Source organism: Patagioenas fasciata, chromosome 3 (genome assembly GCF_037038585.1).
Source record: "Patagioenas fasciata isolate bPatFas1 chromosome 3, bPatFas1.hap1, whole genome shotgun sequence".
Taxonomy (NCBI): domain Eukaryota; kingdom Metazoa; phylum Chordata; class Aves; order Columbiformes; family Columbidae; genus Patagioenas; species Patagioenas fasciata.
In genome coordinates this window covers 46,699,894-46,719,505 of record NC_092522.1, presented here as the reverse complement: position 1 = coordinate 46,719,505, position 19,612 = coordinate 46,699,894, and the positions used below count along the sequence as shown (strand labels likewise).

General features: G+C 39.0%; 1 protein-coding gene across 3 annotated transcripts in view; it reads right to left on the bottom strand.

Annotated features, from left to right (window-relative positions):
* The window catches only part of ERO1B (endoplasmic reticulum oxidoreductase 1 beta), a 30,238-nt gene extending 14,274 nt beyond the window's left edge, over positions 1-15,964 (bottom strand). For 2 of the 3 annotated variants that reach the window (XM_065833846.2, XM_065833847.2), the window contains exons 1-5: positions 15,581-15,962; positions 10,931-11,050; positions 5,767-5,850; positions 5,342-5,383; positions 964-1,046 (exon numbers count right to left, since the gene is read on the bottom strand). In XM_065833846.2, coding sequence (XP_065689918.1) covers positions 964-1,046; positions 5,342-5,383; positions 5,767-5,850; positions 10,931-11,050; positions 15,581-15,679 — 428 coding nt within the window. In that variant the 5' untranslated portion in view covers positions 15,680-15,962. Of the gene's footprint in view, positions 1-963; positions 1,047-5,341; positions 5,384-5,766; positions 5,851-10,930; positions 11,051-15,580 lie in introns of all 3 variants that reach the window. The other variant, XM_071806266.1, reaches the window with a different exon arrangement.
* Between the last annotated feature and the right edge of the window lie 3,648 nt (positions 15,965-19,612).

The following is a 19,612-nucleotide window of genomic DNA, read 5'->3' as shown; positions in this document are numbered from 1 at the left end:
TTAATCCTCTATCCCAGGCTCACAGAAGGCATTCTCTTTAGGTCTCCATCTGTGTACTCAATCTCATATTCTTTTGCCCTACAGTAGTAAAAAGAGTTAACAGTTTCTTATTTCACACCTCCCCCTTCCCCCCCCAAAAAAAAAAAAAAAGCAACAAACAACAAACCAACACAAACACACCAAAAAAAAGCTTGGATAAGGGTTCTACCCAGTTTGTTCTATAACACCACACATAAGGCAGCAGCAGTTGCTTTTTCATGGCAGACCCATTTTGTCAGGTAACAGAAAAGAATTTCAACACCTCTATCAAGTAGAAGTGCTGAAATCTGTGGTCAAAGCCACCACAGTTCTCCATCAACAGTGAAGAACTGATTCTTCTATTTCTACTTTTTTAAAGCTGGGGAATATAGTCGAATGCAAGGTTTTTTAAGTGCTGCTCCACATACTTTTCTATTCAGGGGCAACTACAGAGTTCCTCCCACTCAACCCTGACTGTGCCATGCAATAAGCAAGACCAGGGAATTGATCCAAGCTAAAAATAACTTTACCAACAACAAAAGTAACTCACAAACTCCCTGACCTGGTTCACTGAATATTCACAAACAGGCACATCAGTGTAACAGAGGGACAGAGTATGTGAGAATCCCTTAACCAAGTACAGTCATCAAGAACAAAGACTGGTATCATCAAAAACTAGAAGAAAGGTGGATTTATGGGCAAGTTTCCTCCAACTCCTGATGCTGTAAGATACCTCTTTCAAAATATATCAAAGTGCACTTTTTTTTTTTTTTTTCCACTTCATGCCTTTACCTTCAGATGTTCTTGCATCATTTCACATTTACTTTCTAATGGGCTACGGAAAGAATGAAGAATAAAAACCAGCACATTGCAAAAACAAGACAGACAAAAATGAAAAGCTTCTTTGTTACTATTTTTGTACTATTATTGTAAATCACAGCATACCTTAAGGTACTGTTAACTGCTCCCAGTTTGTTAGCTTGCTCACAGTCTTCCAATTCTTTGGAATTATTTGCCGCTTTTGAATACTGTAAGAAAGTTCATATTTAATATACAAATGAATTAGCTAAAATTCTCCAAGAACAGATGCTGTGAAAGATATTTCTAGGTTTAGCACTGAGTTGACTAGCATCAGGGAAAGTTCTCAGATTCTAGAAGCAGTAAGTAATTCTGGACCACTTCTTGTTTCTATTTGCTTAATTTCATCAAGCAAATTTCACTCTGTGGACTTAACTATCACAGAAGATTTTTTTGTTGTTATTTAAATTGAGTTCTGAAGTGTTTCCCATACTTATTTACATTCTTGTAAAAGGACCTTGGAAGACACAAAGCATCAAACCTATAACATACCTTGTATTTTGCAAGCATAATCATACCCCCAGTTTCATTGTTCATTTCAGTAGGAAAATGTATCAGTATTAGCCATTTTCCCCTCATGTTTCCTTTAATCCTTTTCATTGGCATGCCTTAGATGTGCACAGCTCTGAAGAGAGGCTTTTCAAGCTGAACTCAAATTTTTATTATTTTAAAGGCAATGTTGAAGTATTTAGGTTGAACTCTGATTCTACAGTATTTTAAAAAGAGTAACCCACTAAAATAGACTTACTGTTATAATACCAAGAAAAACATTCAAAGAATTAAAGATTGAATACCACTACACAACAATAATATGGTTATTTGGGAATTTGTTAAATCTGTCAGCTTAAAGCTAAACAAAAAAAAAAATCCTTCTAACAGTTTTGAAACATAATAGATAGTATCACTGCTCTCTTAAAAGCTAAACAAACCCAAATTACTCTTTTTTTGGGTTTTCAGGTTAGGGTGTTTTTGTCTGTGTGTGTTTTATTTTGTAGGCTCAGCCTTAGGTTTAGAGATTTCTAGCATATCACAGTCCTTAAAAGATACAGAAAATGATTTTATGTTAAGTGACTGGTAGCTTATACAAAACTAAACTTCTGGCTTCACTTCAGGGCACATACATATTGACATGAAGGATTACTATCCAAAACCAGCTCAAAATAAAAACATAAGCTCAGGTCAACCCTTCAGCAATAGCAAACAACAGTAGTTGTATACATTTTTAAGGAGAATGGTTCATTTCTGATGACAGACTTGTCACCAAGATGCTAAAGCAAAGTATCACAACACTGCTCAAAAAAGAAAGGATTTAATTAAAACTGTTCAAATGAGTAAGCAAGATGACTTGCTTTAAAAATATGTTTGCCAGAACAAAAACATGGAAAAATAGCAGAACCTACTGAAGACCAAAGAAATTAAGGAGATTGAAAAACACAAGTAATTTAAACCTTTTTAGGGGCCTTTCCCATATTTACTCTAGAAGGAAACACTTCATTTTCTTGGATTTGCCAGGTGTGGGGGCTCATTGTTTAGTATCATATGGATGCTAAATGGAAAAATCTGAACAAGGAACATATCTGACCTAGAATGAATCAGGTATTGCTGAAGAAATAACATACCGAGATGCTGAAGAAAACATTTTGCATGCCTAGAATTGCAAATCATTCCCTATCCTGAAGTGAAAAGCATTACTGCCAAGAATATAATCCTAAATTTAAGGTTTCAAACAGAATGAATATTCAAGCCTCGAAATACGTTTCCAGGCTTCACTATTCTCCACTGTTCAACAGCAACAGCTATCAGACCAGTGCTCTGTGACCACTGAGTAGATCAGGACAAAGAATCTGTTCCTGCCAAAGCAGGATCTCCTAAGAGCCGTTTCTGGAAGAAAACAGAAAAGAGGTAGACTGGAAGTAAAATATTAAGTTAAATGCTTTAACCTCCAGTCAGTGCATCCTGTCCCTTGCTTCAAAGATTAATATAGCAGCTGTCATGACAGTTCTCTAATGTCTAGCCCTCCTTCGTGCCTCTCCAGCAGCATCTCAAAAACCTTATGTTGGTGCCAAGAATTAAAGAGAGATCCTCTATTGTTAACTGCACTTCTGTAGGGAAGCTGTGCAAGTGTAACCCTGGTCTTTGTGGCTAGATGAGATTTCAAAAGAAGAACTGTTCTCTCTATGCTTCAGCAAACAAACAAAAAAAATCCCCCACAAAAGCCTAAATAAAACTAGAAGTTTACAAGCTCATCTAAATTAAGAGAGAAGGGCAATAGGAAACTGCACAGAAGGCAAGCAGTTACACCACAGAAAACTTCTATCCTGAGTATTTCTACTGAAGAGATCATAGATCTCATAATTCAAAACATGTCTTGAGTTGTTTTCACTTTTCCAAGGCAGACACTATCAGGATGAAAGAGAGAAACTGGACATATATGTCCCCAGAGGAAAAGCACCTTTTTTTTTTTTTTTAAACCAATACTTTAAGGATAATCCATAATGCGCAACTTTCCCAAATGGACTAATCACAAGCTAACAGCACAGTACTTGCATAGCTCTTGATACAAAACACCACACTAAGATGAGTCTGATGTTTCATTAAAAGGGATATTAAATGAGATAGTAAATTTTTAATTGACTCCGAGAAAGATCTTTAACTGAATCATAAGAAGAAAATACTGCAGGTAAGATTTACGTCAGTCCTGACAAAAATTTTCCTGCAGAAATATCTCATTTTCTGACAAAGAAACAGCAGATATCAGTGCCTTTGCTCTGCTACAGATTAAAGGTGCAGAACTGCCCAACTTTCAGTACTGTAGCTGGTTGCAACAACCTACAAGGCATTCCAAAGGAAACAACTGTAGCAAACACACCAGCAAAAGATAGCTTCCCAAATAAGCTATCCCAGTTTCATTGTTGTGGAGAAAGCAAAAGGTGGCTGATTTTTCACTTCCAAAGTCTGATTCAATATGCTCATGTGACATATCTTAAGAACAGCATACTTTTTGGCTACTAATTAACATCTTACTTATGACTCTCAAGATTAATCAATCAAGTAGCTCAAATGCCTACTAGAAGAAGAGTTTCTAAAACAGCCTTTAAAGTCTTAGAATGCCTCTTTAGGAGGCACTACGGTGTTCCAGGTGCCAGTTTCTCTGCATTCAAGCTTGGAAGAGAACAGAGTCAATGTAAAAGAGAACTGGCAACATGTAAAACCCTAGATCTACTGTCTAGAGATAGTGCAAAAGTTTTCCCAGAACAACCAAAGTTGCTTGTGCTGAAACAGTGAATGACTGACATTTAAGTCATGTCAGTGAGAAAGATGTTTCTTCTCTGATCACCAGAAACCTTTCAATGAAGGGGCACACTTCAGTTTGAGTATGTATGTATGAACAGAAGCCAAGACTACTTCTTGAGTTAAAGCTTGGGCAGACTTGTCTGCACTGTTCATGACAGCAGGACACAGAAGTCATTGATTCACAATGAAGTATTCCTCTCAGCTATTTTCAGTGATCTTTCTTGGTATAAAGTCTACACCTAATGCCAATAGCCATTTACAATATGGTGAACTACATTCAGGTGAGGCAAGCACCAACTGTGACTGCCCAGTGAGGTGGAAAATACTGGGGAGGATGGAGATACGATAGTTAAGCAATGGAAAGTAGGGGTCTACAACACAGCCACTGCACTCAACAGGAAGATCTCTCATTTGGGCACCATTACTCCATCAACTGCAAAAATTCTTATCCTTGGGCAGTGTGTTTGGGATTTGGGCGCAGAGGAGGGTTGTTTCTTTTTCTGCTCTGACCTTTTTTCTGGGCATGTATACCCTCTCTACTTTTCTGGCTTTGCTAAGATCGCTTGGTGATCTAGGAAAGATGACTTGGAGAGAAGCAAGCAAAAGCCAACAACACATACTTACTACATAATCTGGCACTGACCACTTTAGCCTAAAGACCAAATCATTTTTGGACTAATAAGCATCTCAACACTAGACATGGCAAAACTACATGTAATTGTTAAGGTTCTTTTAACGTTACAGGTTGTGATTATATATGATTCTTACAAAAGACCACACTGATACTACCTCTGTGCATCTTAGCCCAGGCCCTGTAGAAGGTGGCCAGTACTCAGAAATGAACAAAATATTTTGCATCAGGCATTCTATGGCCACATACTGCTGTCACTGGTCATTCACTGAGTCAGTATGCACCAGCTCTCAAGCTGTGACAGACTCATAATGACACGACAGTATCAGCTATGTCAGAAACACTATTATATGTAAAAGTGAAAATGTAAAGCCTCATACAGGAACTGATCAGTTATGGTAACGTTAACAATTTCATCACTATACCAAGACTGAAAGTTTGTAAAAAGTCACACCGCGACTGTAATGTTAAGATTTTTAAAGAAACAAAGAAAAACAACACCACAACCAGAAAGAACTTGTAAAATTAATTAATACTTACTTTATTAGAGCTCCCAGCCTTAATTCCAACAGGTATTTTACTCTAAAAAAAAAAAAAAATCACAGTTTCACACTGTTCATAGAAATGATTGTCTGATTAAAATCTACAAATCAAATATTACAGAGGTCAAAGCAAACTTGCTTTTAAATAATTAACTTTCTCCTTTACCTTCTCAAGATTATATATCCAAAACAATGCTAGAGCTTAAAAGAGACTTATTCTTAACTTTTTTTTTGGTTTATTGGTAAAATAACTAAAACCTTAAAATATTTTGGTTGAATTTCTGTTTCTGAAATTGAAAATAATTGTATTGTCACTCCTTTATTTAAATTTAAGTTCTCTTTAGTAAACATTGTTAGTCACTGCAAATTCACAAACTTTTTAACCAAATGACCTTTTTCTGTTTCATATTATTCAATCCATACCTCAGGACAAGGCTCTACATGACAGTCTTTGATAGAACAGTGGCCATCATCAGCCCAAAACGGGCACGGTCTCTTCAGGTTGACCTACACATACAAACCCAAAAGTTTACAACCAACACTTATATAAGGCAACTTTAAAGAAATAGCTCTCAGTACCAAGAAATCCTTTCAAATTAAAGGAGAGGATACAAGGAAAAAGGATTAAATTTAGTACTTAAACTGGGGTGGGGAGAGGTGTGCAGGTTTGGTCTATTGGTTGGTTTCTTTTAACTACTCTACCTCTGAGCACATAAACTGAAAGTTGCCAGAGAGGAATTGTTAGTGATAATGGTCTCCAGTGGACACATAGTATGTGAAATCACAAATTAAAACTCTCACCACTAATATCACTTCAAAGCAGTAAATAAGCTATCAGAAAGAAGGCAAATCAGCCATATGCAACCATAAAATGGTTGTATTTACAATCCGTTGTACTACACTGATCAAGAAAATACATTTGATAGAGGACAGACTAGTGCACAAGTTAACTAACTAAAATAAGCGCTTGGATGATTTCAGGTTTCAAGCAATAAAACCAGGCAATCTTTACTACACATCATAACTGGTCAAGGAAGAAAGAGTATTATAATGGCCTCAAATTATAAGAATTGGCAAATGAACTCTAAATCATGAACTTGGAGTCCACTGCATATGGTACCTGAAGGATTCCTGCTATGATAAAAGAAACAGAATACTCAATCTTTTAATTTGGAGAAAACCTGAAATCACTGAGCAGCCTTGAACAATTATTCCATTTAAAAAAAACCCCTTTATGCTTCAAACACATTTAACTGCCAGAGTCTATTTAAGTGGCTTTAAGTGGCCTGTTTTGGGGGTAATACAGTAATAGAAGCCCAATGGCTACATTCACTGAATTGTCAAACCAAAACCTCAACAATAGATACATGTATCAAATTAATTTTTTTCCCCAGCATTATACATAACACATTAACCAAAAGAAAAACTAGACAAAAGTATGCCTCTGATACAAATGGGGTACAATAAGAAGAATCTCAGATCCATTATAGCCAGATTTTACTCTCCCTCCAGTCTATTCACTTAATTTTGACAGCTAAGAAAAATCAAAACCATGCACAAAAATTCAAGAAACAACCTTTAATGCCTGAAGGATAAGTTGTTCTGAGGTACTATGTACCCAAATTAAAGCAAAACAAAAAATTGCCTCTTTAAGTGTTCTCTCGATACCACAAAAGATCTCCAAAGAACAAAACTTAATGTTTGACTTGCTCAACTGCCCTTTATTATACTAAATTGCTCTACCAAACCTTTCAGCAAGTTCTTTCTGTATTTTCAAAACACATATACAAAGTTAACTACTATAAAGCATCTGAAGGAAAGACTGATTTCCAGGTATCAATTTTGATTTACTTAGTTAGCATGACTGGGGATTATAAATTCAGCTTCAAAAAGTTAGAGAGATTCTCAGTCAAAAAACAAGACATTAGGCAGATGGTACAACTTCTTAGGAGTGATGACAACCATCTTCTAGTTACAGTTCAAGCCATGCTAGCGTAGATACATTAAAAGTAGAGATTTTAGGTCACTTCCTGCCTGTTGCCTCTATTCAATCCACAAACACCACCCCTAGAAAAAAAAAAAAAAGCAAAATTTTATAATTTTTTTGTACTTGTTCACTCATCTTTTTTTAAGTAAAGCACAAAAAGTATTACATTTTACATGACCTTCACAATAAGACCTATTATATGAAACATGCTCTTCCCACCAATTTCTACCAATAAAAAGACCAGCTAACATACTTAGACTACAACCTTCTTCAAAGTAAACTGTAGCAATAAAAAAATGTTAACATACTTGAGATGCAAGTAACTAGGCAGTCGCTATTCTGACACAGAGGAACATTGTAAATAAAAGAATACTGCTGTCTAAACTGCAGATTAATTCAGAAAGAACACCTGCAAATCAAGATATACTATTTCCAGAATGACTCAAGAGCACTGAAAACCAGTGCACACACAGTTCTGAGAGTCACTGCAGCTGTATAGCACTTGTACTTTAACCAATACCAATCACGCGCTGACTACACAGAACATCCTTATACTTTCTTCAGGGTGTGAAGTATTAGATCTCATTATTATCTTTTGAAGCATTATTCAGTACTTGTCACAGATTCAAAGTTAGATTCCTTAGCATGAGGCTTCCATACTTTGTGTATTTTGACGGATAAAAATACACAGAGACAAAATAACTTATTCCCTTATTTATTTCACTGAGAAGTGTTCCATTAACCATATAGAAACCACCTAGCACAGTTTCATCAAGCTTTTAAAAGTCAGAGAAAATTTTATTTTAAAATAAAAACGAGATAGTCCATTCAGCACTATAGACTACATTTAGAGTTATTTTATGGCTGTTGAACTAGTAACACAACAGGAATACTGTGACTGTAGTTACAAAAGCTCATGATCCAAATTCCTATTACAAATTAAATTACTTCAGAGTAGGAGTGTTTTTACTCCCAGAACAAGTATACTCCCCCTATGCTTATTCAGTATTTAGCTACACTGTAGTTGACCCGGATGATCATTGCCTACCCTCATAATCTCCACATCCACCTATGTGCTTAATAGCAATTCCATGATTCCCCGCAGGGCCATCAAAAAAACTGTTGCATATTCAGAGCGGAAAAGGTGAAAAACATTCTGACTTAGTTTTCTTGTTCACCACAGATTCTTCCCTGTCACAACTGGAAGTATTAAATAATGTGTGGTGATGGGTGGACTGCAGACTGGCCTTTGTAATTGCCCATCCTTTAGGAAGATCAGTATGAAAGATGAGGTAGGATGGCAACACTATTTAAGTATAATCTGCATAACTGCTGTTGAAATGATCAGCAGCTCTAGATTTGCAGGGTGAAAACAGGATTGTATGAAACCCTGTATATGTGTTGTTCCTCTGTTTTATACCTTTCTGTTGTCTCTGGAGAATTTAATCACCACTACAATGTGATGTATTATCACTGTAGTTGCACATATCTTGTTTCTCCTGAAAAGTGAAGTCAGAGTTGTATCATGTAGCAGGAGGAGATTCTGAATGAAGTTACACATTACTGCTTGCTAAGCCTAGAAATGGAAGACTCTATCACTTTTTTTCTCCTTCCTCACATTCATAACCCCATCTTGCATGTGTTTAATACTTGTCTGATTCCGGACCAGCTAGATAACTTGCTACATCCTAGGGAAAACAAAACCAAACCAACCAAACCCAAATATCCAAATTGAAAATCTACCAGGTTGAAGAGATGCATTGGCCTAATGCACAGTCAGACAAGCCCAAGTAAGAAAAACACAGAAGGGGCAGGACAGTCTGCTCTTAAGGAGTGTAACGTCCTTTCTCCAGTGACAGGCAATCATCTGATTATCCCAGAATGCAACCTCATTTTCAAGTTAAGCGCACCTGAAACCAGAAGTATCAGGCTTCAAATGTCTTATTCTACTCATCAGATTCTAATACAGAGAAAGAAAAATTTTTAAAGTAATAAAAAAGTGATATTACATACAACTTGAAAATTCACAGAATCAAAGAATGTTAGGGATTGGAAGGGACCTCAAAAGATCATCTAGTACATTTACCCTGCTAGAGCAGGAACCCCTAGATGAGGTTACACAGAATGTGCCCAGGTGGGTTTTGAACATCTCCAGAGTAGGAGACTCCACAGCCTCCCTGGGCAGCCTGTTCCAGTGTCCTGATACCCTCACTGAGAAGAAGTTTCTTCTCAAATTTAAGGGGAACCTCTTGTGTTATAATTTGAACCCATTACCCCTTGTCCTACCATTGGCTGTCACTGAGAAGAGCCTGGCTCCATCCTCATGACACTCACCCTTTATATTTGTAAACATTAATGAGGTCACCCCTCAGTCTCCTCCAAACTAAAGAAAGCCAGCTCCCTCAGCCTTTCCTCATAAGGGAGATGCTCCACTCCATCATGTTCATGGCCCTGTGCTGGACTCTGTCCAGCAGTTCCCTCTCCTTGAATGGAGGGGCACAGAACTGGACATAATATTCCAGGTGTGGTCTCACCAGGGCAGAGTAGAAGGGAAAGAGAACCTCTCTCAACCTACTGACCACCCCCGTTCTAATACACTCCAGGATGCCATTGGCCTTCTTGGCCCCAAGGGCACAGTGCTGGCTCATGGTCATCCTGCTGTCCACCAGGACCCCCAGGTCCCTTTCCCCCACACGGCTCTCTAATAGGCCATTCCCCAACTTATACTGGAACCTGCGGTTGTTCCTACCCAGATGCAATACTCTATACTTGCCCTTGTTATATTTCATTAAATTTTTCCCCACCCAACTCTCCAGCCTGTTCAGGTCTCACTGGATGGCAGCACAGCCTTCTGGCATGTCAGCCACTCCTCCCAGTTTGGTGTCATCAGCAAACTTGCTGGTAGTACACTCTAAACCATCATCCAAATCATCAATGAATATACTAAATAATACCAGCCCCAGTACTGACTCTTGAGGCACTCCACTAGATACAGGCCTCCAACTGGACTCTGCCCCATTGACCACAACTCTCTGGCTTCTTCCCTTCAGCCAGTTCACAGTCCACCTCACTACCCGATTGTCCAGACCACACTCCCTCAGTTTAGCTGTAAGGATGCTGTGGCAGACTCTGTCAAACACTTTGCTGAAGTCAATGTATTTTTACCTATTTTTCAAAGGAATAACGATTCTCTAGGTAGAGAACTCAGATAGCAACTTACAAGAAAAGGAAATCACTGCAATATTTCAATTTAAAATTACCCACGTTTCTTAGAAGACAAGTAATGCACGCTGTCAGAAAGTTGGTAATATACAATACTTTTCCAGATGAAGCAGTATAAAGATACTACCTTTAAAGTTACCACTTATCAGCTGAATAAATGCAGTCATGCTTTACTGTCACTGACTCTGGGATTAACATAGCAAACATGACGTATTGCCAACATAACTGTCAGGCACTGAAAACCTGCTACAACCAAATTAAAGAGCTGTGGGCTTCTAAAAGACAACTTAATACTGACAAGTTGATTTTGTATGTAATTCTCCCTATATTTTTAAAATTTTATTTAAGTTATTCAGGAAAACACCATTATAATTGTACCTTGTAATATCTGAAGTAATCACGTTCTTGCAGTTTCTGTATTTTGGGGAAGATCTTGAAAGTATTGAAGTCATCGATGCTTTCTATGTCACATAAACAATCATCTAGGACTCCTGTGAGCTATTAAAAAAATACATACAATTTTTAATAAAAATGCAACACTAACTACAGGAAAATATGGCAGTCAAAAGAAATACCATGAAATGAAGTTCCATAGCAAATAATTTATTTCTCAAAACTAAAATACTCTACAGGATACTTTACACACTCAGAATTAGAAAACAGACTTTAGCACTTTTTTCCGAGCTTAAGTTCACTTCCAACTACAATGCTGAATCAAAGTTAGCCAGATTAACACTTTCAGTCCTGAAATTTGTTGACAGATTCAGCATATAGAACTTTCTGCAGAATGATCAGTAAGATTTTCCATATTATGAACACATGGTATATTAGCACAGAGTTGAATACCAAGTATTCTCCCACCAAACACTCGTTAGTTGATTTGCCAAAAAACCACCACAATAATGCACCGTCATTTTATTTCTATAATTCCTCCCAAAGTGTAAGAACACTCCAACTAGACATGCGAGAAAGGGGAACAGGTACTTCTGTGCGCAAAAAGTTAGTAACTTTGAAGTTAAATTCTACAAAAAAATACTAGGAAAAACAGAAACAGGTGCTTCTGTTGTAAGGCTGTAGATCTATTGTGGAATTTGCAGGTCCCATCCCTCTTCTTGTGCCAGGTCAGCGAGCTGGTTCAAGGTACCGCACTAGCTTAAGACCACTTTTACGAAAAGGAGTGCTGACAAGTGCAAAAGCGCTACTGCCAGCATGGGAGAGGAAGGTGGGACCATGCAAGTAGCAGAGAGAACAGGCTCAACTAACTTATCAGACTAAGCTACAGCAATACTTTCTCTGAGATCCTGACAGTGTCTTAGCAGAAAGTGGTAAAAACTTTAAAGGCTTTAGACCATATGTAAGGGAATGGAACCCAGCACTGTTGCTAACTACTACTGCTCTTCAACCAGACAGAAAATTCATTGACATACACGATGGCCTAGAAAGCATATAAAATAGGAAAGCTCACACATCTTATATCTTGCATGGTCTTAGAAGAACTTCTAATTATTAGAAGGTTATGTGCAAAAGGAGACAAAAAATATTTTACAGTATTTATTTTCTCCACAGGTTTCACATAAATGAGATTACAAAATCATCTAATCTGTTTTATGCATGATAAATCACTCCACTACTTCACAGAACAGATACTCTCATATAACCAAGCTTGATGTAAAAAAGTCACTAGAAACCAAATTGCAGGCTTCTGCTCTTTTATGAAGCATAAAAGTGGCCTGGAAAGTGGATTTCCCCCAACCCCCTGTGAGAATAAAGTAGTGAGGGTATGGCAGTAAAGCATTTAAGTAGAAAATTCACCTTACGTAGATCCTATTTTTCCCAAGGCACTAAATAGGCAGTCACAATTCTGCAGAGTAGATATGGCAATGAAGTAAAACTCATTTAAGGGAAGTTACCCAATGTCTTCCACACTGTTCTCCTTGCCTTGTTAATGTTATCTATCTTTAAACCTGGGCAAACAGCTATGAAAGAGACTATTTGTAATTACAGGTTTTTCACAAAGCCAAGAAAGCTCACAGCCCACATGACTACCAACTTGAAAGTCAGAAGACAAAACTTCTTATTACTGATACTTGCAGAAATACCCCCCTGCATTTTAATCTATAATGACTCCAGTCACACATAGGCAGAAATTAATTTTGCAGTCTTAAGAGGTAACACCATACCACAAAACAAACAGTAGTACAATTCATTATAATATAAAAAGGCAAAAAGATAACTGAACATTTTGCTCAAATACTATTAAACTGAATAAACAGAATAAACCTTATGCAAAGAGCTATCATTTACTAAGCTGAAAGCAATAAGAAAGGTCTGAGAAATTTTCTTTGGACTCAGAAGATAAAGAGGAGGAAACTATTTTAATTACCACCTCAGGAAGATAGCCACTGCTCACAAAAATATTTTTACCATCTATACAAAACTGAAAAAGTTTTTTCAGTGGAATAATGTTCCATATTAGCACGCGGTAGTTACACTCAGTGTCAAATCCCCATGGGAAAATAAAAAGCTGCAGTCTTTTTATTCAACTAAGAGAGCAAACTAATGGAGGTCACATCTTTACCAGATGTATCTGATAAGAATCTCGATTCTAAGAACATCTTTCAAAGTACAGTACAGTTTATTTAGAACATTATGAAGCTTCAGAAATAAGCCCTCCCCAAAAATTAGAACTAGTCTAAGAAATTATTAAGAGAAAAATTAATTTAGAGTGACAAGACCAAGCAAATGAAATTCTAAATTGCTTTCTCACAACCTTTTCAAAACTGGAACAGTTGGCTCCTTGTACATAAAATAGCAAAATCAATGTTTCCTTGGAAGTCATGCTCTAAAATTAAACTATGCTATATCTGTACCAACCACAATTCAAAAAACGGGCTGACAGCACATATGAAACACCAATACCGCACACCAGTGGAGTCAATTCATCGCTAACTAATACAATAGCAACACAGGCTGCAAGTAGCCCGGTTGAGAGGTTTTTTAAATTAGTCCAGGTATAGCCTTCAGTGCTCTCACTTGCATAATGATGGAAGACTCTAAGCACATGCAGAAAATCATTCCAATTTTGTCAACACCTGGATCTTCCAGTGAATTATTTCTCAAACTGAAGACATCAAAAACAAGAACAGCATATTACACAGTTAAAATTCTGTATTGCAGGACCTGTGTTGCTATTCACACAACTGGCACTTTGCCTTTTTTTAATTGAACTATACTAGTTAACTTAGTTCACAAATATAGAGCCAAATTGTACTGTAATTTATCACACTTTTTATTACAATGGACAAGTATCAAGCTTTCTTTTCACCTTGAACTCTACGATAAACTTCAAAAGCGTTACCCGACTATAATTTGTGTTCAAGAAGTTGTTTGACATTGAATAGCTGCTATTTCTTCTATATTTCCATATGTTTATCAAATATTTCCATGTATTGTCAAACCTAGTTTAGTTCTTGTACAGATATCAGAGCTGTACTGGAGATGTTAAACTTCTAACTTATCTGCTCCAAGATAAATCAGCTTTTCGGAAGAAAAGGTCAAAGTCCAATCTGCCTCAATTTATCCTTATGAAATCTGGAAAAAGACACATATTCAGCACTTCAACATTAAGAAAAACCTGAAAAAAATGCATATACTAACAACCAATCTACTCATACAAACAACCTTATTAGTGTTATCAGGTGGTTGTACTTTAATTGCCTCAACAATTAGAAGACCACCTGGGATACCTTGTTTTCTTCCTTAATGTTTTACTTTGCTATAGCTGCAGAATGACAGAAAAATCATAGGTAACACGAGTCCAAGAACTAATGGCTAGCTCATCTTTTCCCTGCACAAGTCACACTCTAGGTATTTAAACTCTGAATACAATATGCTAACAATTTCACTAAATAGCGACAACCAGCCTCTCTGCCAAGCATCATAAGAAGACCATACCAGTTTGTTAAGGGCTCTTTAAGAATCTCAATTCAATTAGCATCTAGTTACTCTAAAACAGCTACTAAACTAAGGCATTTTTAAAGCTGAGAAAACAAACTTACAATAGAAAAAAGCTGCAATAAAAGCTATCTGTGTCAGAATACTCTAGTCACTGCCTTGCATGGTCACAACACAGCATGTTACACAAAGCAGAAACTTAGAAAATAAAAAAAAAAAAAAAAAATCAGGTACTGAAAACAAACTTCGCTCCACATGGACATCATGTTTCCATATAAACTCACTCTAATGTCTTTTGTCCAGCTGAAACCCTTCCCTACTTGACACCAGCTATTATTGCAGCCACAGTCATGCTGATGATGATGAACAGCAAACTGCCAACTACAAACACCTGTCATTCTGAAACTGCAAAGGCATTTTACAGAAAGAAGGTGCATTCTCAACCTTCTCTGTAACGTGGACAAACACACATGACCTAAACACAAGCCAAGCCTGGGCACTAGAATTATCATTCAAACATACAGCTTCTCATCGACTTCATAAGGGCACCGAAGTTTCTGCCTAAACTCAAGTATATGACCCAAACCAAAGTTCCTCAGCACAACACCTCACAGGCAGCAAGCAGTGTTACGTGGATTAAACAACTCCTTGGTGTACCTGGACCACTATTTAACGATACTACCAGTGGCTCCCAGGTCAACCTGTTTCTCCCCTCACTACAGTAACGGGGCCCCACGGCGCGGAGGCTCCCAACCGCCCGGCCCCGGCTGCCCCCGAGTAAGCAGCAGCCGCAGGATACTAAAAAGGGCACGGGCTACAGACTCCAGCGAGGGATCCCCAGACTTCGCCGGAGGCTGCACAACACACGGCCCGAAGCTGCCCTCTCCCCCACGACCCTCCCAAAAGCCCTCACCGCGTCCCGCAGCCCGCGACCAGGAGGACCTCTGTTTTCCCTGCCCTCAGGCGAAGGCTCGCAGCCCTTCCCACGGCCAGCGGAGCAGCCCTGACCGGCCACGCTCCCCGCCCGCCATGAGAGGACCCTGCCGCATCGTCCCATCTGCCACTGGTTCCTACCTGGGCCTCCGCTGTCAGGACGCAGCCGAGCACCGCCAGCAGCCGCGCTGCCAACTGCGCCCTCGCCGCTGTGCTCCAGACGGCACTGCCGCCGCTCATGCTGCTGTTGCTGCTGCCGCCGCCGCTCCGCCCGCCGCGGCTGACGGGGGGAGGGCGGCCCTCGCCCCGCCGCGCAGCAGCCGCCGTCGCCTCCGCCACAGGAAGGAGCCAGCCGAGCTGAGGGTCGGCGGCGGTGGCAGTGTCTCCTGCTGCCTGCAGCGGGAGCCGTCGGGCGGGGGCGCCGCGCCCGCCTCAACCTGCCCGCGCGCTGCCGCCGTCACAGCACCGCCGCGCGCTCACGGTCCTCTCGCGCGGCCGCCGCCACCCGCACAACGCCCCAGCGCCCGCTCCTCGGGCAGCCGCGCGGCACCCCGGGAGCTGTAGTCCCCGCGCGCGCGCAATCGCCGCCGCGGCGCGTGGCCCAATGGGAGAGGACCACGCGCTCCTCCAAAACAAGCGGCGAGGGAGGAGCCGCAGAGCGTGTGCGCGCGGCCAGGGTGGGGGGGAGCGGCTGTGCCCGCGCGCCGACGCGTGAGGGGAGGCGCGAGTCTCGTGAGGAGAGACGAGCGCGGCAGCGGCGCCGAACGGCACTGGGGCAGGCGCGGCCGGTAATGGGCCCTGCGCTGCCCGGTTGCGTTAGGCAGCGGCGCACCCCGCCCGTCCCCCCCTGGCACGACCACAACAGAAACACACACACACAAAATACCCAACATACACAATAGCTCAGGAACAATCTTTTGGTCCCAACAGTTAAATGTATATATGTAATTCACTTCCAGAATTGCAAAAATTCTTATTCCTGTGGGAAAACATGCGTGTAGCACTGATGTTACGTGCAGGGTTGCTGGAATTATTATTTTATTTTCAATCCATCTGCTAACCCAGGTTCTTTTTACACCCTTTCAGTTTGAGGAGAATATTCCTTTAACGGCATATGGAGACGAGCTCTAAGGTCAAGGAAACTATTTCAGAGAACTTAGAAGTTTTTAGATTTGCCATTATTATTTACCTAAAAATTAATTCAAATTACTTTCCTGTCACCTTTGTTCTTAAGTGCCAGGATGTCACAGATTTAGCATTGCTGAAAATGGTTTGAAACAATGAAGGATTGATAGCTATGAACTACAGAGACCATGAAATGAAGTAGGCAGCAGTTTTATAGTTTAGTCTCACAGAGATTATGTAATTGCTCCTTCCTTTCCTCTCTGGAGTACAGAAAGTAGACCTGTCATTTGGAAAGGATTGAATGAGAATCCATTCCTACTTTCAGCATCAGTGGGCCAATAAATTTGCTAGATATTTGAGAATAACTTGCAGAACAATGTTTACATTGCCATGATTTGCTCTTACTGTCGTTACTCCATACTTTATCACAAGTGTTTTGTACTTCTCACAAAGGAACTGTTTCTGTTAGGAGATTCAGGTGAATTAACTGTATTTTTTTTGCATTTTATAGCTTTGATTTTGGAGGAAATTTTCTGTCATGATTATTTTAAAGAGTCTGCAAGCCTTGGAAGAATCAAGCACTTGCATGGTCACACATTTACACTGTCACACATTTGCACTTCATAAAAGACTATGCAAAGTAGATGTAAATTATAATATAAGTTGTCAATTTAGAACATTTTCTTAGTTATAGAAAGGACTTTATTTCTTTACCTCTGGCAAAGTCTTATCCTGCTTGCATCGAAAGTCAGTAGCAATTCAATTTTTGACTGCCATGTGAGAAGCATAGGGAGATTGCTGTAAAAATGTATAATGAATCATTTTAAGAGGAAAAAAAAAGAGAAGATAAATTCATTCCTTGTATACATAAGTATTATCTGCACTACCAGAGCTGAATTTAGCTTAACACAGTTTTCTAAACTCCAAGGTATTTTCAATCTTATCTTATCTTTCAGTGTTGATTTCAACCTATGAATGCTACTCTGGTAGTGGTATAATTTTTTTTTTTAAATAAAAGTAAAAATCCTAATATGGGATTTCTTTGTGAAATGAATTTTAGGAAATAGCTGCAGAAGAAACCATCTTACAATTGGAAATGAAACCTAACAGCATGTTACAGAGCTCGGAGTACCTACTAAGCCTATTTCTTTTAAATAAATTTGCCATGATGTCACAGTATTTTAGCGAGGGCTGAGGACAAGCCTCTACTGGAGATGGATAATCATAGTTTACAGCTTGCTGGGCTCATGAAAAGAGTCTGGCAGATATATTTAATTTTTCAATGTACATGTACTTTGTACAATGTACATGCTTGGCATAAGAACAAATACCTTCTGTGATTTCATAATATGCATTGCTATTAAAAATGTTGACTGTCTTATTTTCAAGCTCTAACATTTCTTTCTATGTGCAAGCAAAGAAAGCCTTGAACATGGGAACTAAAAACTTTATTCTGTATTAGTAAATAAGAGCTAAATAACACCCATCAGAGTCAGCTCTTCGCCATCACAAGGTTGTTCTCTAGAGTGGACAGAGATCTGAGTGCACCAGCGAGTAACAGAGATGGTCTTTTAGCGAATCCAACAAATCTGCAATTACCAAACTTGCCTCTAGCCTGCAGAGAGGACACAGTGGGAACTGAAACAGGTAAAGTCCTGCTAGTTTTCCTCTATTAGCTCCACTGGTGCTTTTTAGTAATTCTTATTTGCCAGAATTAAGCTTATGCTCTCTGGTTATACACAGAAATCATGATTTGTGGTTATCAACCATGTAAAAATGTATGTTAGAAAACATTATGGACTAAATTAAGTGAACAAACAGCCAAAACAGGATGGCTTCACATTTCACCTTAGGAGAAGCTTGCTAAATCCTAGCTGCTTTGCCAAGTTCATGAACTATATTCACTAATCTGAAACGTGGATTTCTGGAAATTTTGTGCCCTTGAAACATTTGCCTTTATTTATTTTTCCAAATTAGCATTTGAGTGAGTCCTTTCTAAACTTGGGAGAGTAAAGCAGAGGAATCAATACATCAGAAACTTCTATTTAAGTCTGGCAAACAGCAGTGGTGGGAATGCAGTATCTGTTGAGTAATGGAACATCTTGTGGTAGCCTAGTTTTGAAGATTTAATAATACAGCAAGATAAAGCTGTGGGTAAGAACTTCTAGTGAAACACCTGATGCAAGTACAAAAAATAAAGAAGTAGTGGAGTGCTTGGGTTTTGTGGTCTATCAGGCCTGTCACAACTGAAGAACTTGTATGCCCAAACCCCCGTTTTACCAAGGTGCTACTAGGCTTGATACAAGTTACTATGTTTCTTTGCAAGTCATGTTTCACTGACATCCTGTTCTAACCTACTGGTATCTGCATCAAAACCACAGTATCTGGTCAAGTCTGAGGCAACTGTTGCAACTAACTTTCGAAAAGTATCCCTGAAAGTATAGACAAACAAGAGAAATCGCAAGACTGTGGCCTGGAAATGGCAAAACAATAGGTCAAATTCAGTTTGAGGAAGAAAGGCAAATGTTTAATGTGACAATTGCATATAGCAATATATTCACAATGAATATGAGGAAAATGAGGAGAAAGATAGAACGCAGTAAAAAATAAAGAATAGCAAAGTACAGGGAAAACAAGTTTTTGTAGACGGTGAAAAATTAACTACAAATCTTAGCTGTGCACCTGTATCCTCATTCCTGCGTTTCATGTGTATGTGTTATAGCTACATTGCATAGTGTATGGCAGCATGGTCTGCATCGAGAGTATAGAAGTAATTTCTGGAGTCTTACTGTCATTCCTGTAGTATCTATAATTTTTGAAGAAGGAATGCTAACGAAGAACTGAGTCTACTAACTAACTGTCAAACTTCTGAATGTAGCAGGTGCAGAGCAACAAAAGTAATCTTTCTTTTAAAAAATCTTGAGATTTATGTGCTTGCATTTTGTGTGCATATGCTTATCTGTCAACAGATCCAATCATGAGGCAGAGATCTCAACTAAACTATTATACATTTCTGGAAAAAAGCAACCAGGCAAGGGGACCCTGCTA